The sequence below is a fragment of the Mastacembelus armatus genome, chromosome 7 (assembly GCF_900324485.2).
Source record: "Mastacembelus armatus chromosome 7, fMasArm1.2, whole genome shotgun sequence".
NCBI classification, from domain to species: Eukaryota; Metazoa; Chordata; class Actinopteri; order Synbranchiformes; family Mastacembelidae; genus Mastacembelus; species Mastacembelus armatus.
The window spans coordinates 343,597-365,367 of NC_046639.1; the positions used below are offsets into that span (position 1 = coordinate 343,597).

The 21,771-nt window shown below is 46.8% G+C and overlaps 1 protein-coding gene across 13 annotated transcripts in view; it reads left to right on the forward strand.

Annotated features, from left to right (window-relative positions):
• Positions 1-21,771, forward strand: part of huwe1 (HECT, UBA and WWE domain containing E3 ubiquitin protein ligase 1) — a 35,419-nt gene that overhangs the window by 8,610 nt on the left and 5,038 nt on the right. For 6 of the 13 annotated variants that reach the window (XM_026333314.1, XM_026333321.1, XM_026333315.1 and 3 more), the window contains 60 exons: positions 32-182; positions 302-429; positions 528-668; positions 794-899; positions 1,038-1,145; positions 1,227-1,328; positions 1,452-1,532; positions 1,764-1,870; positions 2,313-2,490; positions 2,572-2,663; positions 2,746-2,966; positions 3,110-3,167; positions 3,270-3,446; positions 3,633-3,878; positions 4,082-4,215; positions 4,299-4,411; positions 4,497-4,679; positions 4,790-5,006; positions 5,098-5,220; positions 5,355-5,592; positions 6,024-6,371; positions 6,687-6,737; positions 7,126-7,248; positions 7,340-7,435; positions 7,546-7,815; positions 8,200-8,352; positions 8,468-8,595; positions 8,694-8,775; positions 9,030-9,206; positions 9,311-9,862; positions 10,172-10,367; positions 10,503-10,670; positions 10,792-10,940; positions 11,019-11,085; positions 11,251-11,474; positions 11,571-11,782; positions 11,915-12,097; positions 12,312-12,484; positions 12,566-12,705; positions 12,887-12,962; positions 13,130-13,228; positions 13,347-13,474; positions 13,554-13,713; positions 13,996-14,224; positions 14,323-14,501; positions 14,600-14,689; positions 14,924-15,084; positions 15,189-15,231; positions 16,120-16,494; positions 16,702-16,912; positions 17,126-17,250; positions 17,338-17,558; positions 17,666-18,057; positions 18,176-18,821; positions 18,938-19,658; positions 19,770-19,861; positions 20,170-20,326; positions 20,417-20,549; positions 20,736-20,950; positions 21,030-21,253. In XM_026333314.1, coding sequence (XP_026189099.1) covers positions 32-182; positions 302-429; positions 528-668; positions 794-899; positions 1,038-1,145; positions 1,227-1,328; positions 1,452-1,532; positions 1,764-1,870; positions 2,313-2,490; positions 2,572-2,663; positions 2,746-2,966; positions 3,110-3,167; positions 3,270-3,446; positions 3,633-3,878; positions 4,082-4,215; positions 4,299-4,411; positions 4,497-4,679; positions 4,790-5,006; positions 5,098-5,220; positions 5,355-5,592; positions 6,024-6,371; positions 6,687-6,737; positions 7,126-7,248; positions 7,340-7,435; positions 7,546-7,815; positions 8,200-8,352; positions 8,468-8,595; positions 8,694-8,775; positions 9,030-9,206; positions 9,311-9,862; positions 10,172-10,367; positions 10,503-10,670; positions 10,792-10,940; positions 11,019-11,085; positions 11,251-11,474; positions 11,571-11,782; positions 11,915-12,097; positions 12,312-12,484; positions 12,566-12,705; positions 12,887-12,962; positions 13,130-13,228; positions 13,347-13,474; positions 13,554-13,713; positions 13,996-14,224; positions 14,323-14,501; positions 14,600-14,689; positions 14,924-15,084; positions 15,189-15,231; positions 16,120-16,494; positions 16,702-16,912; positions 17,126-17,250; positions 17,338-17,558; positions 17,666-18,057; positions 18,176-18,821; positions 18,938-19,658; positions 19,770-19,861; positions 20,170-20,326; positions 20,417-20,549; positions 20,736-20,950; positions 21,030-21,253 — 11,073 coding nt within the window. The remainder of the gene's footprint in view (positions 1-31; positions 183-301; positions 430-527; positions 669-793; positions 900-1,037; positions 1,146-1,226; positions 1,329-1,451; positions 1,533-1,763; positions 1,871-2,312; positions 2,491-2,571; positions 2,664-2,745; positions 2,967-3,109; positions 3,168-3,269; positions 3,447-3,632; positions 3,879-4,081; positions 4,216-4,298; positions 4,412-4,496; positions 4,680-4,789; positions 5,007-5,097; positions 5,221-5,354; positions 5,593-6,023; positions 6,372-6,686; positions 6,738-7,125; positions 7,249-7,339; positions 7,436-7,545; positions 7,816-8,199; positions 8,353-8,467; positions 8,596-8,693; positions 8,776-9,029; positions 9,207-9,310; positions 9,863-10,171; positions 10,368-10,502; positions 10,671-10,791; positions 10,941-11,018; positions 11,086-11,250; positions 11,475-11,570; positions 11,783-11,914; positions 12,098-12,311; positions 12,485-12,565; positions 12,706-12,886; positions 12,963-13,129; positions 13,229-13,346; positions 13,475-13,553; positions 13,714-13,995; positions 14,225-14,322; positions 14,502-14,599; positions 14,690-14,923; positions 15,085-15,188; positions 15,232-16,119; positions 16,495-16,701; positions 16,913-17,125; positions 17,251-17,337; positions 17,559-17,665; positions 18,058-18,175; positions 18,822-18,937; positions 19,659-19,769; positions 19,862-20,169; positions 20,327-20,416; positions 20,550-20,735; positions 20,951-21,029; positions 21,254-21,771) is intronic. The other 7 variants (XM_026333326.1, XM_026333322.1, XM_026333325.1 and 4 more) reach the window with 7 other exon arrangements.

Sequence of the window (21,771 nt, forward strand, 5' to 3'; positions counted from 1 at the left end):
TTTCTGAAATACTGTTGATTTTGGTCTTCAGGATATTAAGGCAGCGTCTCTGCGCACTTTAACTTCCATTGTCCATCTTGAGAGGACCCCAAAACTTTCCAACATCATCGACTGCACTGGCACTGCCTCCTACCATGGCTTCTTGCCTGTGTTGGTGCGCAACTGTATACAAGCAATGATTGGTGAGGATGCCCTGGAACTGTATAGTGTATATATAGTATATAATATATAGTTCACTGTGTGATGCACAAGGAAACGGGATAATTGAGATGTTTCTTGAAATGAAACTTTTCTTTCATAGATCCTCTGATGGAACCCTACCCACACCAGTTTGCCACCGCACTCTTCTCATTCCTCTACCATTTGGCTAGCTATGATGCTGGAGGGGAAGCGCTCGTCTCCTGTGGCATGATGGAAGCCCTTTTGAAGGTATATCAGGATTCTAGGATGCAATATGTTATCAACTGTAGTTTTATTTCATGAAATTGAAGTTCACCTTTTTTTTTTTTTAATCTTAAACTCATTAGGTGATCAAGTTCCTGGGTGACGAGCAGGACCAGATCACCTTTGTGACTCGAGCAGTGCGGGTTGTGGACCTCATCACCAACCTTGACATGGCTGCCTTCCAGTCCCACAGCGGCCTTTCCATTTTCATTTGCCGGCTAGAGGTTTGTTATGCACTTTGCATTTCTTCATTCCCCACACACCCGCCTTCACAGTCGCTAAAAGCTGCGCCAACCTCTGGACTCATTCATTGTTGTCTCTCATACTCTTAATCTCTTTGTATATGTAGCATGAGGTGGACCTGTCAAGGAAAGAGTGCCCTTTTGTTATCAAGCCAAAGATCCAGAGGCCTAACGCCGCTGTGGAGTCTGAAGACATGGACACAGACATGGAGAGTAAGTCATTATTCTGTTGAATGTTTTTGTTTTCATAAATGATGTCTGTCTTTCAGTTAAAGGTGGAATTCATGTTCCAGACTATGTTATAATAATGTTTTAGCTGTTGTGTAGATTTACAATCATGTGTTCTCACAGTGTCAGAAGTTGCCATGGAAAGCAGCCCTGGTCCATCAACATCTACTGGTTCCAGACCAGAGTCAGACCACCGGACGCAGAGCAGCACTGCTAACACGCCTCGCGCAGGTACACACATCACACATATAAGAGAAACGAGCACTTGACACTGTTGTATTCTATCATCACTAACACACTTTGTTTCTTTAGGTATACAGTGTATCCCGCAGAGGGCAGCTTTGTTAAAGTCAATGCTGAATTTCTTGAAGAAAGCCATCCAGGACCCTGCCTTTTCTGATGGTATCCGCCATGGTGAGTCAATGGTTGTACTTTCACTTGTTGGATAATTTCTTATGTTGCTCCTTTTAAGATGTATAATTTTTAATGTGCACATATTGACTCTTACTCTGTGTATTTGCACCTTTTTTTTTCAAGTAATGGATGGGTCGTTGCCTACCTCACTCAAGCACATCATCAGTAATGCAGAATATTATGGCCCTTCACTCTTCCTCTTAGGCAAGTTCACTGTAGTGCTTCAGAAATGCAGTTGACTTCTGACTGAGCTAAGTGTGGTCATTTTAACAGAAATGAAAAGTCTATTCAAGCATATCAACTGAAAAGAGAATTGAATGTGATGTAATGTCCTGCCTATTAATGTTATGTGAAAGTTGTCATTGTTTTGGATTATGATTTCCTTTTTTTCTTTTTTTCCACCCTGCTCTTGTCTCTGTCTTTCGGGGTTTGTAGCGACAGAGGTTGTGACGGTGTTTGTGTTCCAGGAGCCATCCCTGCTCTCCTCCCTGCAGGATAATGGTCTCACTGATGTCATGCTGCATGCCCTTCTGATCAAGGACGTGAGTTTCCAGCATCTTTTTTTTTTTTGTTTTTGTTTTTTTTTTTCCTTGGTTTCTAACAGTTCACAACAGGTCAATATTCTGTCTCATTTCTCTCATTGTCACAGCACCTTAAGCTGTTTCTATGCTCTGTACAGATTTCCTCTGCTCTGGGCTCTCTGAATACTGGGTGAATGTCTGTGTAGAGTTATAATGTTGACCTGTATCTTATGTAGTCACCTCCACATGGATCAAAACCAAGAGATTTTGGTAGGAACATTAATTATAACCACATTAATAATTTGCACCCTTTGATTTGTTGGCCCATTAAAAGTTGCGTAAAAGGGTCCACTATTCGAGCCAGCACAGTTGAGGAAATCTGCAGGTTGATGAGCCTTTTGAAGGAGTGAAATTTTTGTAGTAAGCTGTTTTTGTCATTTTCACCCTTTTCCCTCTTTTCTAGGTTCCTGCTACACGTGAGGTGTTGGGGTCTCTTCCCAACGTGTTCAGTGCTTTGTGCCTGAATGCAAGAGGCCTGCACTCCTTTGTTCAGTGCCAGCCGTTTGACCGCCTCTTCAAAGTGCTTCTGTCCCCTGACTACCTGCCTGCCATGCGAAGACGACGGAGCTCTGATCCACTGGGTAAGATGGACTATATGGGCTGCTCTATTCACATCTTCCCCTGTGGAACCTGCTTGTCTTACGTTTTGCATTTGATTTCAGGTGACACCGCATCCAACTTGGGCAGTGCTGTGGATGAACTCATGAGACATCAGCCCACTTTGAAGACTGATGCCACTACTGCCATTATTAAGGTAGTGTACATTATGTCGTAGCACTTTTTCAAATGCCAATGCATGATTTGTCCGGATGGTTAAAGCTAAATTGGTGTTGCAGTTACTGGAGGAGATCTGCAATCTAGGTCGAGCCCCTGAGTACATCTGCCAGAAACCGTCTATCCAGAAAGCAGATGGCACTGTGGCAGTGCCACCAGCACGCTCCAGCCATGCTGCTGAAGAAGCTTCGAGTGAGGACGAAGAGGAAGAGGAGGCCCTCCATACATTCAGCCAGCAGCAGGGGGAACCAGAGAGCAACAGACAGTCAGTGCCACTTGAACTGTATGACGCTGAGTTCATAACACCACAGAATAGAGCCACAACTATTTACAGACACAGATTTTTTTTTTTCCCCAAGTTAACTGATTGAATTTCAGACATTTTAATTGGTACTTGTCATTTTGATAATGTGTGTATTCTTGCAGGGTGGTGGGCACTGAGGAGAGGATACCCATTCCTCTAATGGATTATATTCTTAATGTGGTCAGTGTTCGACAAATTTTTTTTTTTTTTTTTTTTTTTTTTTGGTGGTGGTGGTGGTGTGACATATTTCTCTGTGATGTTTGTGATGTGTGCGTTTTCCAGATGAAGTTTGTGGAATCCATATTGAGCAACAACACCACCGATGACCACTGTCAGGAGTTTGTCAACCAGAAGGGGTTGCTCCCTCTGGTTTCAATTTTGGGCCTGCCCAACCTGCCCATAGACTTCCCCACCTCTGCTGCCTGCCAGGCTGTGGCAGGAGTCTGCAAGTCCATATTGGTGAGCACAAAAACAAGTTGCTGTTGTGGTTTTATTTGATAGTAGGCAGCAGGCAGTAACATCTGTTATGTTACAGTGCCAGATTTAACCAGAGAATAATATTAATCTATGTTCTCAGTCAGTATCGTTCTGTCGAATGTAGATTGAAGCTTTTTCTTGTTCCCCCTCCTAAACTCTCCCTCTTAGACCCTGTCACATGAGCCCAAGGTACTCCAAGAAGGTCTGTGTCAACTGGACAGTATTCTGACATCTCTGGAGCCACTTCATCGACCAATCGAGGAGCCCGGTGGGTCTGTGCTGCTCAGAGAACTGGCTAATGCGGGCCATGTGACCGACGCCACATTGTCAGCCCGTGCCACACCACTGCTACATGCGCTTACTGCAGCGCACGCCTACATCCTCATGTTTGTCCATACTTGCAGAGTAGGACAGGTAAATATGGATTTATTCTCTTATAAAGCACAATTGCAGAAACATGGTGGCTACTTCTATTTTTCTATTTAATACAGCAAAAGGACTCAATACCTATCCTTGTAATTAGGCTACTTTAGAAATTGGTAGTCGTGCACAAATTACAAATCAGACACCCAGTTATCAAGAATTACTGCACAATCTTTTAAATTTTTCTGCCACAGAGTGAGATCAGGGCTATCTCAGTCAACCAATGGGGCTCCCAGCTGGGGTTAAATGTTCTTAACAAGCTCAGTCAGCTCTACTGCTCTCTGGTGTGGGAAAGCACTGTGCTGCTGTCTCTTTGCACGCCTAACAGGTGAGTCTTTTATCCTTTACTGCCTTAATTTTAATTTTACAGTCAGCTATTACCCTCTAACACCTACTGCCTGGCCCCAACAGTCTGCCACCAGGATGTGAGTTTGGCCAGGCTGACATGCAGAAACTGGTGCCCAAAGAGGAGAAGCCATCTGGCAGCACTGCAGCGGCGACAACCTCTGGCTCCAGGAGGAATGGTAATCGAAGCATTTAACTTAGTCCACTGAAAACAGCAGTGTGCCAGCATGTCCCAGGATTTCAGTATCCTCTACCCTTTTCCAGCAGAATCTGAGGCAATATCTGTGGATTCGTCTGCTGGTGGGCTATTGGAAGGCATGGGTCTGGATGGGGACGCATTGGCTCCCATGGAGACAGATGAACCCACTGCTGCAGACCCTAAGGCCAAGTCCAAACTTACACCAGCTATGGCCACCCGTATCAAACAGATTAAACCGCTCCTCTCTGGTGAGATACATTTCTTTACATATATAACCCCATTTTGAAAATAAAGTGTTTTAAATTGTTAGATTTTGGAAGATTTTCAGCCTTACTTAACCACCGTGTGTGTTTTTCAGCTTCATCTCGTCTAGGTAGGGCTCTGGCAGAGCTGTTCGGCCTGCTGGTGAAGCTGTGCGTAGGCTCTCCAGTGCGCCAACGTCGCTCCCACCATGCCACAAGCACAGGCACTACTCCCACACCCGCCGCCCGGGCTACTGCCTCTGCTCTTACAAAGCTCCTCACCAAAGGTCTGAGTTGGCAGCCCCCACCCTACACACCCACCCCTCGCTTTAGGTAAGAGCGGAGTACCCCTTTGCTGTGCCCCTTTGGTCATATCCATGTCGTAAGCAAAGGTGATAAAGAGTTTGGTCTTCTTGTCTGGCAGGCTCACTTTCTTCATCTGCTCAGTGGGCTTCACATCTCCCATGCTGTTTGATGAGAGGAAGTACCCCTACCACCTCATGCTGCAAAAGTTCTTCTGTTCTGGGGGGCATGATGCCTTATTTGAGTAAGTCCTCCCCCTCGTGTGATATATCAAGGCCAAGAACAGTATTTTATTTTCAAGGTTCTCATGCTAACAGCTGTAATATTCTGGTTTCTTTTTATGACATGAATTCTTTTGGTTGTGTTGCTGTTGTGCAGGACATTTAACTGGGCCCTGTCAATGGGTGGAAAGGTGCCTGTGTCTGAGGGTCTGGAGCATGCGGATCTCCCAGATGGGACCGGGGAGTTCCTGGATGCCTGGTTAATGCTGGTGGAGAAGATGGTGAACCCAAGCACTGTGCTGGACTCTCCCCATTCCCTGCCAGCTAAAATGCCTGGGGTAACACCAACCATGCCCCAGTTCAGTGCCCTTCGGTTCCTCATAGTCACACAGAAGGTCAGTATTCACTTGCTATAATGTTGGGATTAGTCCTTTACTGTCTTCATAAGTAATGTTTGCTTTCAGCATAAGAATACACTTTTCCATAATGCTTGGCATTCAGGTGGTTAAACCCATGAGAGAACATTTGCCAGGGAAATGAGCAACAATGGACAGAATATTCTTTCTTAGTTGTTTTTCTAAAATGATGGTTCTCTTTTGTTGCATTTTAATTCTATGTTGATGAACAAGGAAGTGTTAGACAAAGTTCCCTCATCCCTAGAACCTTTACAATACCTCGTTATTACAATAACATTAGTTAGTTTGGACCTATCAACATAGTGAAAACTGCCTTGTTGGAGTGAAACACATATTTTCCTTCAGAGAAATAAGAGCTGGAAGATTAACCATGAATCAATGTTGATGCTTTTGTTCTTTTGTTCATCAAGGCTGCATTCAGCTGCATCCGCAGCCTGTGGAACAGGAAGCCACTGAAGGTGTACGGAGGCAGGATGGCTGAGTCCATGCTGGCCATCCTCTGCCACATCCTCAGGGGGGAGCCTGTCATTCAGGAACGTCTGGCCAAAGAGAGGGAGGGGACAGTGCGCCCTGATGATGAAGGGGCCTCCTCTGGTTCTTTGGGACCCAGTGGGGCCCCTGGAGCATCTGCAACAGCTGGAGATGCACCAGCAGCATCAGCAACAACTTCTGGAGGGCCAGCAGGAGGATCGGCCGAGGATTCAACCAATTCTACCCCCCGGCGTGAGCCTCAAGTCAACCAGGCTCAGCTTACACAGGTATATGGGGAAACCAATCTGCCACACTGGGACCTTTGATGTCATTTTTAAAATATTGTCATGTCTGTATACATTTTATTTTTTTCCACTTTGTGCTGTGTTGTGTAGAGTAGCTGCTTATTTGCTGCTGCAGTTTGTTCGTGCAGTATTTTTTGCTTGCGTTGCCACTACTGCAGGCAGTTTTGACACCAGGTTGCCAACTGCATAATTGCATATCTTGTGGGCAAGAAACTAAAACAGAAGTGCTGTGTTTACCGAGCTCTCTGACATATTCAGCATGCTCTGAATCCTGGGCCACCTTTTGTTTTATAACAGGAAATAGGGAGCGGGAGACACGCACAGGTCCACCAGCAGCAGCTCGAGCAGGTATAATAGCCAGGGACAGGGTGAGAAAATAAGAAAGGAGACAAAAAGGTTTGGAGACGGATGACTGAATTTACAAGGGAAGGGGACAGAAGAATCTGGGCCAGATTGTTGGATTACTCAGACCTCTTGAGGCAGAATATTAGGTTGGTGTTGTCAAGGAACAATGTTGGAGTGGGTGTTTTTAGAGGGATTAGAGAAGTTATGTGTAGATTCATAAAAGAAGGGAAGACGAGAACTAAGTGGATGAGGGTCTGCTTAGCGTTTTTGACTGCCCTCACTTTTTATCGTTTGAGCCTCAGAAATCCCCTCCTTTTGTTTTCCTTTCCTTTAAGATATCATCTGTTTACTCTTATCAAATTACTGCTTCCTACTGTGTGTGGTGTTTTAGCTCATAGACATGGGTTTCTCGAGAGAGCATGCAATGGAGGCCCTACTGAACACCAGCACCATGGAGCAAGCCACGGAGTACCTCCTTACGCACCCTCCTCCACTTCTTGGTGGAGCAGTAAGAGTAAGGTTTTATACAGAGAACACACACACTTCCATTCTGTGTTACTTTCATAAGTCACACTCTGATGGACACTGATTCTGGTTTCATTCAGGACCTAACTATGTCTGAAGAGGACCAGATGATGAGGGCCATTGCCATGTCACTTGGGCAAGAAGTCAGCATGGAGCAGCGCTCTGATTCCCCTGAGGTGCGTCATTCTCGCTGCTTAGATTACATGAAAAAAAAACATTCCACTGTAAATGAATAACTTGGCATTTAGTTGAGCAGCTGGCGAGATTATTTCTGCATCTGCTTCAGGAAGCAGCGCGTCGGCGAGAGGAGGAGGACAGGAGGGCCAGGGAGCGGGCAGAAGAGGAAGAGGCCCGCTGCTTGGAGCGCTTCATGGAGGCCGAGCCGCTGGACCCACAGGAGCTGCATGCCTTCACCGATTCCATGCTGCCCGGCTGCTTCCATCTTCTGGATGAGCTGCCAGACACAGTCTACCGACTCTGTGACCTGTTAATGACTGCCATCAAGAGGAGTGGCCCGGAGTACAGAGATCTTATCCTTGGACAGGTTGTCCACCAGGTTAGTGTATGAATGCATGTTTAAATTGCTCTCTAGAACTTACTCGGCAAAGTCGATATTCTTAGGACTGTGAAGGTGGTTTGGGTTCATTCCTGTTCTAGGTTACAAATATTCTTATATGCAATGAAGGTGCTGGACTGTCTTTGCTGTCATGTTTTTTGTGCATTCTATTAATAATTCAGTATTTTTGTCTTTTTTATTTTTGGTTATTTCAAATAAATAACACGTTTTTTCAGTGTGATTGCCGCTCTGTAAGACGTTCTATATATTTGTGTTTTAATTACAAGTGACCATGGAAACATCTTTAAGCTGTGAGTTTGACAGTCTGGACAATTGAAGCACAACATGTTTGTACTGGCCTGATTCTGTTCATGTTGCATGTAGGTGTGGGAGGCAGCAGACGTGCTGATCAAGGCGGCTGAGCCCCTGACTACCAGTGACACCAAGACTGTGTCTGAGTGGACCAGACAGATGGCCACACTGCCCCAGGCCTCCAAGCTGGCAACGCGAATTCTGCTGCTCACGCTGCTCTTTGAGGTAACAGAAGTCCACCTGTTTAAAGTTCTGACCTTTTAAATCTTAACTCATAGATGGAGGAAATCCTTTTTTTTGTCATCTGCACACCCCAAACAATTGTTTGTTGTTTTGGAAGGAACTAAAGCTGTTGGGGGCCAAAGTGGTGGAGAAGAGTGGGATTCTCGATTTGCTGATTAAGCTGCTTGAGGTTGTACAGCCGTGTCTGCAGGCTGCTAAAGAACAGAAAGACATTCAGACGCCAAAGTGAGTTTTGCACAGCCCACATGTCTCTGCCCTTTCAAATGTTCCAGCACCTCATATGTTTGTGGTATTTACCATATTAAAAACTCCTTTGTCTGCAGATGGATCACACCAGTGCTGTTGATCATCGACTTCTATGAGAAAATGGCAGTTTCTTCAAAGCGCAGAGAGCAAATGAACAAGGTACAGTCAAATTTATAGAAGAAAACCACGCACAGGTTCCAGTGAAAGTAATCTACAGGTGTGCCTAGTTAAAAGCACAGGTATAGACAATCATGTACTATGGATCCATGAGTAGAAACAGTGTAAAAAAATCATTGTACTGTATGTACATAATATGTTGGTATATAGGTACATTTAGTAATTTGCCATAATTTATTTGCGTTAGTGTATTTTGCCTACCTCTACAGTTAGTGAGTTTTCTGTGTACCGTTTAGTATCTGCAACCCAATGGGAATAATTGGCGATGGTTCGATGACCGCTCAGGCCGTTGGTGCAGTTACAGCGCCTCAAACAACAGTACCATCGACTCTGCGTGGAGGGCCGGGGAGAGCAGTGTTCGCTTCACAGCTGGACGCCGGAGATACACCGTGCAGTTTAACACCATGGTGCAGGTACACAAGCATTTAAGGTTCAGAGAGTAGCCAAAAAGTAGAAAACCAAAAAACTTAATTTTATGTTTGATTTGCTGGGTTTGATTGTAACCTCTGTTTTGCAGGTAAACGAAGAGACTGGTAACAGGAGGCCGGTGATGTTGACTGTCCAGAGAGTGCCTCGCATGCCCAAGCCTGTCAAGACTGGTAGCGTTACTGACTCAGAGAGAGAGGAGTCGGACAGGAGCAAAGTGGAGGAAACCCAGACTGACCTCGAGTCAGGGGCAGCAGTGGAGATGAGTGCTCCTAAGGATGATTCCAGCCAGTTGAAGGACACCACGTCTGGCCCTTCGTCCTCCCTGGAGTCTGAGTACTCTCAGAGCTCTGACATTGTTGTACGTGGCCTGACAGAGGACATGACCACCGTTCTTATCCGGGCCTGTGTCAGTATGATAAGTGTTCCTGTGGACCCAGACACTCTCCACGCTACGTTGCGTCTTTGTTTGCGTCTTACACGCAATCACCACTATGCAATGATGTTTGCTGAGCTGAAGAGCACAAGGATGATTCTGGGGCTAACACAGACCTCTGGCTTCAATGGCTTCACCCCACTCGTTACTCTTCTGTTCAGACACATCATAGAAGATCCAGCCACACTGCGGCACACGATGGAAAAGGTTGGTCTGCTCTTTAGTCTAAATGGAGCTCTATACTATTAGCTGGTTGCGTTTCTTTACCATTTTTCTTTTCCTGACTATGCTGTTCCCTGAGCAGTAGCTGTAAATTATTACTTAAATTAATAAAGTAAATTGTAAATTAATAAAGTACTTCTTCTAAATTTTTGTGTAACATAAAGAGTTAAGGTCCTGCAGCAGATAATGATGTGGAGCCGGAATAGCGTTGCCTTATGAAAGACAGTAGATTGTATAGTTATCTCCAAGATCCGGTGTGATCCTAAAACTATACAAACACTTTGTTTGCCACAGGTGGTCAGATCAGCTGTGACCAGCGGAGCAGGTAGTACCACTTCAGGAGTGGTGTCAGGCAGCCTTGGTTCCAGAGAAATCAATTATATCCTTCGCGTCCTGGGTCCTGCCGCCTGTCGTAACCCTGAATGCTTCACTGAAACCGCCAGCAACTGTGTCCGTATTGCTCTGCCAGCACCCCGTGGAGCTGGCACTGGTGAGTGTGTACTTGTGCTTTAGTAGGTGTGGTAACCTCTGATTAGATCTGAAGTTACTGGTACTGTAAGTTCTTTTGACTGATTAATTTAGTTACACGTTCTTAAAATTCAGGTTAAACTCACTCTTTCAACAGCTTCTGATGATGAGTTTGAGAACCTACGAATCAAAGGGCCCAATGCAGTGCAGCTGGTGAAGACCACTCCTCTGAAACTGTCACCCTTACCCCCTATCCCTGACACCATCAAGGAGGTCATCTATGACATGCTCAATGCCTTGGCTGCATACCATGCTCCTGAAGAATGTGAGATGTTTCTTTAAATTAAGATCATAACAAGTATCTGTGAAGGGTGTACGTTTAATTTTAATGGAAATAGCTATTTGAACATTTCAGCTAAGTGTGTGTTTGTGTGTGTGTTGCACAGCTGAACGTCCAGAAGAACGTGCAGCAGTGGTGCCTGGTGGCCAAGACCTGTGCCAGATACTGCAGGATGTCGGTGATGATGTATACCAGCAGTACAGACTCACCCGGCAGGGCAGCGACTTTTACTCCCAGTCTGCGTTCCATATCAATGTGAGTCTCAGCGACAAGAAGTTCAGGTCATCCTGTGTTGAAATCATCAGGTAATAGAGCTGTGTCTCCTTCTCTCAGCCTCAAGTGTTTGCTACCGATGGAGGTGTGGCTGAATCTTCTCAGTCTGGCACACCACAAGGAGAAGGTAAGAATAAAATGTTTGTCTGTGCATATGAATCACATATCAGATACCAAACCACTGTGTGGCCTGACAAACCTGTATGCCAAGAGGAAAGCAGACAAACTACTCTACTTGGTAGTTTTTATGTTTGTACAGCATATGATCTGTATGTTGCGCTAACGTTCCCAGCCTCCACGCCAGAAGAGATGCGGGAGGAGAAGAAAGAACAGGAGGGAGAGAAGGGTACCAGTTCAGATGAGAGTAAAGCAGCCAAGGTAAAGGCGAGCAAGCCTTTAATGCCCACCTCCACCATCCTGAGACTGCTGGCTGAGCTTGTGCGCTCCTACGTGGGCATCGCCACATTAATTGCTTCCTACTGCTACACTGCTGGACAGTCTGAGCTGATTAAGGAGGTGGGTTGTCAAACAGACGCTTTTCACACTTACACATTGTCATGTCTTTACAGTAATAGTTTCTTCTTAACCAATTTTGGCATCTGTTTGTCACAGGATTGCAGTGTTCTTGCCTTTGTGCTCGACCACTTGCTGCCTCACACCCAGAATTCAGAGGACAAGGACACCCCAGCCTTGGCACGTCTCTTCCTAGCCAGCCTGGCAGCTGCTGGCACAGGCACTGATGCCCAGGTGGCTCTGGTCAATGAGGTGAAGGCTGCTCTTAGTCGAGCCCTAGCAATGGCAGAAGGTGCAGAAAAACATGCAAGGTAAACAGCATAGAAATTGCGTAAAACCAACGTGGCGTTCTTATTGTAACCCTCGATTGATTGATTTTGTATATGGATCGGTACAGAACTTTACTCTTGTTCTCACTTGTTGGTCCTTGCTATGTTTCACAGGCTTCAGGCAGTGATGTGCATTATCAGCACCATCATGGAGTCATGTCCCTCCACATCCAGTTTCTATAGCACAGCAGCAGCCAAGACCCAGCACAACGGCATGAACAATATCATAAGGCTCTTCCTTAAGAAAGGACTGGTCAATGACTTGGCCCGTGTTCCCCACAGCTTGGATTTGTCAAGGTATATGATCCCACCATGTTAATCTGAAGTGTAACTTCAGATAGATGGCTCTCTCAGTTTAAACTGGGCCAGATCATCAACTCAGTGTTGAGTCTGTTGAAAACCCTTAGTAAACCGTAGGGTAAAGTTAGGCTTATATGTTTAATAGTACTATTTAGTTTGTGAAATCAACGACCAGTGACTGAATACTCTTCCTGTACATCACTTGTCTTAGTCCCAACATGGCCAACACGGTTAATGCGGCCCTGAAGCCTCTGGAGACTCTGTCCCGCATTGTTAACCAGCCCAGCAGTCTATTTGGCAGCAAAGGAGGCTCCAGCAAGAACAAGGCTGAACATGACACTGTGGGCACTGCCAGGGACAACAACAGCAACACCCAGGATCAAGGTATCTGCATGAATCCGATGGGATAATTCAACAATCTCTATCTAGTGGTTCCAGATGTTGCTGATGTTTGACGTGTTTCAGGAGAATCTGGAGAGGCAGAGCCAGTGGAGGGAAACCACAGGGTGCAGGGGACAGACAGCGACCTGATGGACGGGGAGACAGAGGGAGACACAGTGGTCATTGCTGGTCAACCAGAGGTTCTCAGCACACAGGCTATGCAGGTGACTGTATTCTGTATAATACTTATATTTCACCATATGACCTCATCTGTAATAGCTATAATTCATAACTATAAAATTAAACTGGGTGTTAACAACCTAAATTACTGATATTCCTGGTGCTGTGTCCATTTCTCCACTTAATGACACTGTGCTGGTATGTCTTTTCTTGTTGTGCTTACAGGTGGAGAATGAATTGGTGGATCTGATCGATGAGCTGCTGGAGAGAGATGCTGGCACGGTTAACAGCACAATTATAGGTAAGACACTTGGGGGGGGGGGTCAGTGAGGTTAGATGGTAAAAAGAGAATCGTGAAATCACAACTGTCTTTGCTGGATGTTATTCCACGATAAGGGTATTCCTTGTGTTGCAAATAGGCTAAATAAACCCACAGTGTGTCACATGTGTTGTGCTGTTCTCTTTTAGTCGGACGCAGCGGCGAAGATGAATCGCAGGAGGATGTGTTGATGGATGAGGCCCCCTCCAATATTAGTCAGGCATCCACTCTGCAGGCCAACCGGGAGGGTAAGACACTGGCTCGGCAGAACTTTTTGTTTTATCATGATAGAAAAACCTCAGAGTTGCTGAAACTGATGGCGTCTCAATTTTAAGGAGAGGTGTTTGTGTTTCTCTCTTCTATCAGACTCCATGAACATCCTCGAACCAGAGGATGAGGAACACACACAAGAGGAAGATTCTAGTGGCAGCAATGATGATGAAGACAGCCAGGATGAAGAAGAGGAGGAAGAAGAGGAGGAGGAGGAGGATCAGGTATGCATTAATGCAGTGAAGTTTCACTGTCCTTACTGATGCTCATCTATAAAACTCATGGCTGCTGTTTTTCCTCCAGGATGATGAAGAAGGAGACGAGGATGATGATGATGAAGGTTCAGAGATGGAGTTGGATGAAGATTTTCCTGACATAAATGCTGCACCACACATCCGCTTTGAGAGGTTTGACCGGGACGATGACCTCATCATAGAGTTTGACAGCATGTTCACCAACAACGGTAAGCAGGACAGTCGATCACTAACAATTACTGAGGCTGATTTGTTGATTCTGGCAATGTACGAAATTGTCCTTTTTTAAAAATTGTAGTAATGAAATCCTTCTTACAATTGGCCTTCTTGGTTGTAGAAAATCATCTTTTAAAACTTTTACTTTGGGTTTTCCTAGACTGGCTCCAGCTACACAACGGTCTGTCAGAGTGTACGGTTGTGGCAATGCAGTCTCCTTAATATCTGACACTGTTTGTGTTTCTTGTTTTTTTTTTTTTTTTTTTCTCTGGCAGCCGACATCCCTCCTTCCCCAGGCAACATCCCCAGCTCCCACCCACTGATGGTGCGTCATGCTGACCACGGCTCCCTCACCCTCGGTGTTGCAGGCACTAGTGGCCGCCTGGCACAAGGCATGGGTCGCAGCCAGCGAACGTTGCGTCAGCTCACCGCCAACAGTGGACACACCATCCATGTCCACTACCCTGGCAACCGCCAGCCCAACCCTCCACTCATCTTGCAAAGGTGAAAATGTTTTTTGTGTGTGTCCCGATTTCTGTTACATCAGTTTTAATTGATGATACTAACTAAAAATGTGTGCTCCCTCTACTCCTTTTCTTCAGATTGTTAGGGCCCAGTGCTGCAGCAGACATTTTACAGCTGTCCAGCTCTTTGCCTCTGCAGTCTCGTGGCCGTGCCCGCCTTTTGGTTGGAAATGAGGATGTGCACATTATCGCTCGCTCTGATGATGAATTGTTGGATGACTTTTTCCATGAGCAGAGCAGTACTGGAGGACAAGCAGGTGAGCATGACAATAAGCTGTTAAATGATTACACTACAATTACATTTTTTGTTTTATTATTAGTTTGAATTCCTAAACTGCTTGTTCTGTGTCTCCAGGCACCCTCTCCAGTATTCCCACTGCCTTAACTAGATGGACAGATGAGTGTAAAGTGCTGGATGCTGAGAGTATGCATGACTGTGTAGCAGGTAGGTTGGTTGAAAACTGGAGAATAATTTTATAATTTTACCTCAATGCTGGTAGCGGCACTGCTTTTAGGACAGCTGTGTGGTGCTTTCAGAATTTATTTATTTTTAACATATTAGTAGAACTTTAACGAAATTCACAGAGAATTAGCTTTTTAATCAAGCACTTTGATTGAGACATGGTGCCGCAGGTTTCCTTAGAAAGGCGAGGATGAACTCTGATGTCTTTGCTTTCAGTGGTGAAGGTGCCTATCCTGCAGCACCTGGAGAGTCTGCGAGATGAGGAACTGGAAGAGCGTAGGGAGAAGCGGAGGAGGCAGCTTGCTGAGGAGGAAGAGTCAAAGCAGAATGAGAGGAGGGCCTCTGGAGCAGAACAGGCCAGGGAGCAAAACCTGCAGGTTGGCAAATAATGTTTGTTGGCTTGGAAGTGGAGAAGTTTTCAGACTGCATGCCCCTTTTCAGGACATCTATTGCTAATTACTTTTCAACTGTCTGTGTATAGGGTTCTGGACTGGGGACAGTTAACGGTGCAGAGAACACTGCAGGTAATAACATTTGTACAGATTGTAATTGTCTGTAGTTTAGTCTTTATGTTCAAAATCCTTGACCTGACTGAAGTGGATGTATCCGAGTGATGAGCGCCCAGATGGCAGCTGCCAGGAGAGCGTGCTGTGGGATGAGGTAGTAGTTTGTATAGTTTTAGGATCACACCAGATCTTGGAGATAACTATACAGTCTACTGTCTTTCTTATGGCAACGCCATTCCAGCTCGACATCTTTATCTGCTGCAGAGAAGCTTAACTCGCAAGTGACTCAAATAACAGCCAATCCTGGAAAGTATCTCATCTTCATTGTTGTCTTGAGTACATAATGAGATGTATCTACCATCCCTGGTGTACAATGTTCCTTCTCCTGCATCTTGTGCTCATTGCATTTTTCTGCAGCTGGCTTTGCTGGGGTGAGGTAGTAAGTTGTGTTGTTGCTGGGGATCAGGATTGTGCACCCCGTTCAGGAGATAACTATACAACTTACTGCCTTCCTCAGCAGGATCCATTGGCATCTACGTAGAAACCAATCAATAACTAATCAGCATATTGTTTCAGTTTTGTTAATGTGACCTTGCTCTGAGCTCTGCTTTTTGTTTGATTAACATTTTTAATTGGGAAAGCTATTTAATGGTTCTGAAAATGTGTAATCATTAAATTTTATAATTGCCAATTAACATTGAAAACACTTTGTCAGCATTGGAAAAAAGTTGAGCTAAGCCACTTGCAACAGTTGTGTGGTGATATTTTCAGAATGTTTTTTTTTTTTTTTTTTTTTAATGCATGTTTACTCACAAGAAAACCACTAAGCTTCTTTTTTTCCTTCCTCAAGACTGTATTAAAATTATGTCCTTTTCTTAATGCACGTTTTCACTCTGGATGTTGCAGAGGGTGAGCAGGCTCAGGGTGGTACAGCGTCATGTCTGGACCCACCCAGGGTGTCGGAGGGCTTCCTCACTGCTCCACCATCTGGAGAGGTCACTCCCACCACACCTGCTTCTCATGAACAGGCGCTAGTCTCCTTGGAGACCGCCATCAGTCAGCAAGTTCACCAGCCGATTGCTGACCTCCTACTGGCCGACTCGCATGCCAACTCGCTGGCTGCTCTGGCAGGGGCAGGCCTCCCACCCTTGTCGGCAGCTGACAGGCCTAACAGTGAAGCAGAGGCATCTCAGATGGAAATGTCCCCAGCACCCACAATCGGTGAGAGAGTCGGAGGAGGAGGTGGTGGTGGAGGAGAAGCGTTGGATGAAGTCAGGGAAGGTAGACTCACTTTGAAAACTTTCATTATACAGACTGGCCAACAGTAAGGACACGTGTAATGTAAATAATGTCGTTGAGCTCATAGCTTGTAACTATAATGACGTTTTCTAAATGCAGAAATACAAATTGGCTACCCAAAGATTGGTTTGCTCTAGTGCAGTGAAGGACAGTTTCCTAACCTGTACCCTCACTTTTTCCCCTCCTTAGCCTCCCTAAGTCCAGACATTGTGGAGACCTCTGAGCCTGCAGCTGTGGGCGTGTCACAACTGGAAGGCTCACCGATGGATACCAGCAGCCCCGCATCTGCCATTCAGGAGGAAGCCACTGCCAACCCCGCCCAGACTGCCCAGCTACCTCAGGAGCTGTCTGGTAGCAGGGACAGCAGGCTTGCAGACAGGCAGACTGACACAGAGACTGGGTGAGTGTCATCTGCCTTCAAGGCTTCTTTAAAAAGGGAATTGCAGGTCATGTGAAATGTCTACACACATGCCATGTTTGTCTATTGCAAAACAGATGCATTTTCTTTTTGCTGCATTTTATTTAACATTGTTTCTCAAGTTTGTGCACCGACTCCATTTGAGGTGTTTTGACCGTGTGACTGATGTGGCTGTTTTTGCTTCTATGCTTACAGCTCCACTTCAGTCTCATCCCCTGGGGAAACGATGCCCAGGAGTGACAGCGCTGACAGCCAGTCTCAGGCCATCCAGGAAGAGCCCCTGCCATCCACCAGCAATGAGGACGAGGACCCACTTGCAGGTAAAATAATCTCTACGATACTTTTTCTGCTGTTTCTGATATATTTGATTTATATTTGATTCAATGTTTGCAATACTTTTTTGGTAGGCATCAGTCTGCCCGAAGGTGTGGATCCCTCTTTCCTGGCAGCTCTTCCAGAGGACATCCGTCGAGAGGTGCTGCAAAATCAGCTTGGCATCAGACCCCCCTCCCGTCCTCCTGCTGCCACCAGCCTGTCTTCATCCACTGCACCTGTACTAGGAGGACCTGGGGTTACAGAGGTCAGCCCAGAGTTCCTGGCGGCCTTACCACCTGCCATCCAGGAGGAGGTGAGAAATTCTTAACTTAAACAATTGTACAGGGGATTTGCAGAATGCATAGCTTTACTGCCAGGGAGAAGCACAGAAGTCACCAGCCAGTTCTTTGTTCATCTTAGGTTCTTGCTCAGCAACGTGCAGAGCAACAGCGCAGGGAGCTGGCCCAGCAGCCTCCACAGGGAGACACCCCTCTGGATCCAGTCACCTTCATTCAGACGCTGCCTTCAGAGCTCCGGCGTAGTGTCCTAGAGGACATGGAGGACAGCGTGTTGGCTGTCATGCCCCCAGACATTGCTGCTGAAGCAGCCGCGTTGCGTCGAGAGCAGGAGGCGCGCCAGAGGCAACTGATGCATGAGAGACTGTTTGGTCATAGTTCGTCCTCAGCCCTATCAGCCATCTTGCGCTCACCAGCCTTCACCAGTCGGTTGGGCAGCAATCGGGGAGTCCAGTACACTCGACTGGCTGTGCAGCGAGGAGGCGCATTTCAGATGGGTGGAGGAACAAACCACAGGTGAGAGGAGATGGTGATCTGATCGCCAGTTTGGACAAGCATATATCTAACTTTGTTTAATAGACAACTGAAAATATTGGCAGTGGTCAGATTGAATGTTTTTCTTCGGTTTCCCCAGAGCATCCAGTTCCAGCGTGGACTCCTTGTTGCGTCTGCGTGGTCGATTGCTGCTGGACCACGAGGCTTTGTCCTGCCTGCTGGTTTTGCTTTTTGTGGATGAACCGAAGCTTAACACCAGCCGTCTGCACCGTGTGCTCAGGAACCTCTGCTACCACTCTCAGACACGTGGATGGGTCATCCGCAGCCTGTTATCCATCCTCCAGCGCAGCAGCGAGAGTGAAGTGTGTGTGGAGACCTCGCGTCTAGAAGACTCTCGTGGCAAGAGGAGCATCCAGGGAGGCTGTGGAGGAAAAGGCTCGACTACCTCCTCCATTTCCTCTTCATCCTCATCTTCCTCCCTAGAACTACTGAACAGGGTGGAGTCTCGCAGCTCCAGCCAGCTTTCCTGGCTGTCTGTTTCTATGGATGCAGCCTTGGGCTGCCGGACAAACATTTTCCAGATCCAGAGAGCATCAGGTAGGAAGCACGCTGACCGGCACTCAACTGGGGGTTCTACAGGAACTGGAACACTGGGAGGAGGCATGTCAGGCACTGCAGCAGGTGTCACGTGTGCTGGAGGCGGAGGCTCCACTGTCCACATCCACCCACAAGCTGCTCCAGTGGTGTGTCGACATGTGTTGGACACACTTATTCAGCTAGCTAAGGTCAGGGTTCACCTATTTGTCTCTACAGCCTGTATACATCTGTAATATTTAAATGTTCTAAAAAATTTAATTTCGTTTTAATAAGGGTCATTTTTATTCCTTGTCTGTCTCCGCAGGTGTTCCCCAGTCACTTCACTCAGCAACGCTGTAAGGACCTATCAGCAGCGTCCTCTGACCTGGACTCTCGTCTTTGCTCAGGCTCCTCTGGGGCAGGAAGTGGAGGCGGGGGCTCCAGGTCAGGGTCACAGTCACAGAACAACCCCAGCTCCAATGCCCCCAATACCCAGAACTCCTTGGGCTCCACTGTCTCTACAGCCCAGTCTTTGGGAATCTCCACCGATTTTTGGGACCTGCTGGTCAAGCTGGACAACATGAATGTCAGCCGCAAAGGCAAAGCCTCCATGAAGACAGTGCCTCTGGGGGGCAGTGCAGAGGCTGAGGGGGGCCAGTTTAGCCTGGAGACCTCCCCTCTAGGCCAGCTGATGAACATGCTGTCCCACCCTGTAATCAGACGGAGCTCCTTGCTCACTGAAAAGCTGCTGCGCCTGCTCTCCCTCATATCCATTGCCCTACCTGACAACAAGGCCACCGAGGTGCCTGCTGGACACCCCACCCCACAGGCTGCCAACCCCAGCACAGCAACCAGCTCAGGAGTCACAGCCCCGGCTACGACACAGGGCGTAGTGTCAGCAGGCTCTACCCAGCCCACCGTGGCTGGCCCAGGAGCCTCAGGGGTAGCTGCAGCCCAGAGTACATCCTCAGGGACAGGTCTAGCAACCTTTCAGACATCCTCTACAACAATATATACATCCACGCCCATTGGAACGACCTCCACAGGTATTGTTAATTTACTCCAGGATAATGTCATTAGTCCACATAGGCCTTACAGTGTAACAGAGATCTTGGTAGAAACTTGTGTATCTTTTTGGTGTGGTCTTGCCAAAACAGGGAAACAGAGGGGCACTACTAGCAATACAGAGAGCGACAACAAAATGGCCTCCTCCGGACTCACAGAAAAACAGCTGCAGCTCTCTGTGGAGGTGAGTGAGGAAACTGAAGAGAACAGTGTGCTGACGACATAAAATGTGAATTTCCTTCGATTCTCATCGACAAGCAAGAGCAACAACATGAACATGCCACCAGTCGTTCAGACTGGGGCTCGTGCCTATTTGGTAGCCAGACAAATTAGTTAATCCAACAGTTCCTGTACCACGGTATATTGGCACTGTTCAAACATCGTCTTAGACACAGTTGATCTGTTTTGTCTGTTTCCTTTCAGAATTAGCTGGATAATCCCTGTTATGTTTCTTTCTAATCCTGACGTGTTTCGTTTCCTTCTGTTTCCAAGGTGTTGACCTCTCACTCATGTTCAGAGGAGGGTCTGGAGGATGCAGCTAACATTCTGCTGCAGTTGTCTAGAGGAGACAGTGCCACCAGAGACACTGTGCTCAGGCTGCTGCTCAGTGGAGCTAGACATCTTGGATACACCCTTTGCAAACAGATCGGTCAGTGCTGGACAATTACAGTCTGTTTGATTCCTTCTTTTAAATGACTTTTTTAAACTTAGGCATATGTTTGAACATTTTCTCTCTCAGGCACATTACTGGCTGAACTTAGAGAGTACAACTTGGAGCAGCAGAGAAGAGCTCAAGCAGATTCACACTCCCCAGACGCCCCTCCCGAGGACTCCTCCATCTCAGCCAGACTAAAGGGCAAGATGACGAGCAGGTTAGCCTGCAGTTACTCTGCGCTGTCCACGCACTTGCATGAGAGACTGATAGGACTGTCTGATCGAAATTCTAGTTTAATTAACCTAAGTAACATTAGTACGTATAATCATACTGTCAGATTTTATTTTTTACCCAAAGGCAAACTTTTCTTATACAGTTTACTTTACCTCGTATGCATCTGTTGGTTGGGCCGCAGGTTTGATGGCTCAGAGAGTGTGGTGATTGTGGCCGCACAGAAGCGCACGCTGGGGGGACGCGAACTCCAGCTTCCCTGTATGAGCTCACTGACGTCTAAGACATCAACCCAGAAGTTTTTCCTGCGAGTGCTCCAGGTCATTATCCAGCTCCGTGAGGACACACGCCGCGCCAACAAGAAAGCCAAGCAGACAGGTCGTTTAGGTAGGAAGGCGTTAACTGTACGTAGTATTCTCGATGTATGTGTATCGAGTGGTAAAACCCTCGTCTTCCCTCTCGCCAGGCTCCACCAGTTTGGGCTCGGCCAGCAGCATACAGGCGGCGGTGCGTCAGCTGGAGGCTGAAGCTGACGCCATCATCCAGATGGTGAGAGAGGGTCAGCGGGCACGCCGGCTCCAACAGGCCCCCCTACCCACCGCCGCCACCGCCGCTGCCGGATCCTCAGTGGCAGCCCCCCATGCCCCCATTGGTTCTGCTCCCCCTGCTGGCACGGCTGCTGCTGCCACGGTTAGCATGGGCTGCTCTGACAGCAGACATACTCCTGCTCACACACTGCACACACTTACAGTAGGAGACCGTTCGAAAGCTGAAAACAAGACCCCTGACAGTAGAGTATGACCAGCACAGTCTAGTTACTGTGGTGGTCATCAAGGTAAATGCAGTGAAATGGCAAATAGCTACTGACATGTGTCATGTGGTTTCACCTCTATCGTCTTTGTGCATTTTAAAGTTCATAAGCTAATCCTTCATGTACAGTGCATATGTCACATTTTTAAAACCTGTGATACACCCTTTACATGCCGTTTCCTTGACTTATCTATCATCAACATAGTGCACAGTGCCATCATCTCCCACCTGCTGCGTCAAAGGGTTTATGCGTAGTGACATCTACATTGCTGTTATGATGTACGCTGACGGCTCCAGCAGAAAGACAGATGTGCCGGTGAATTGTTTCGCAGTGACATGTTCAACTGTTGAAATCGTCTAGAAGTGAATGTGCTGCCTGCTCCAATCAACAGAGTTTG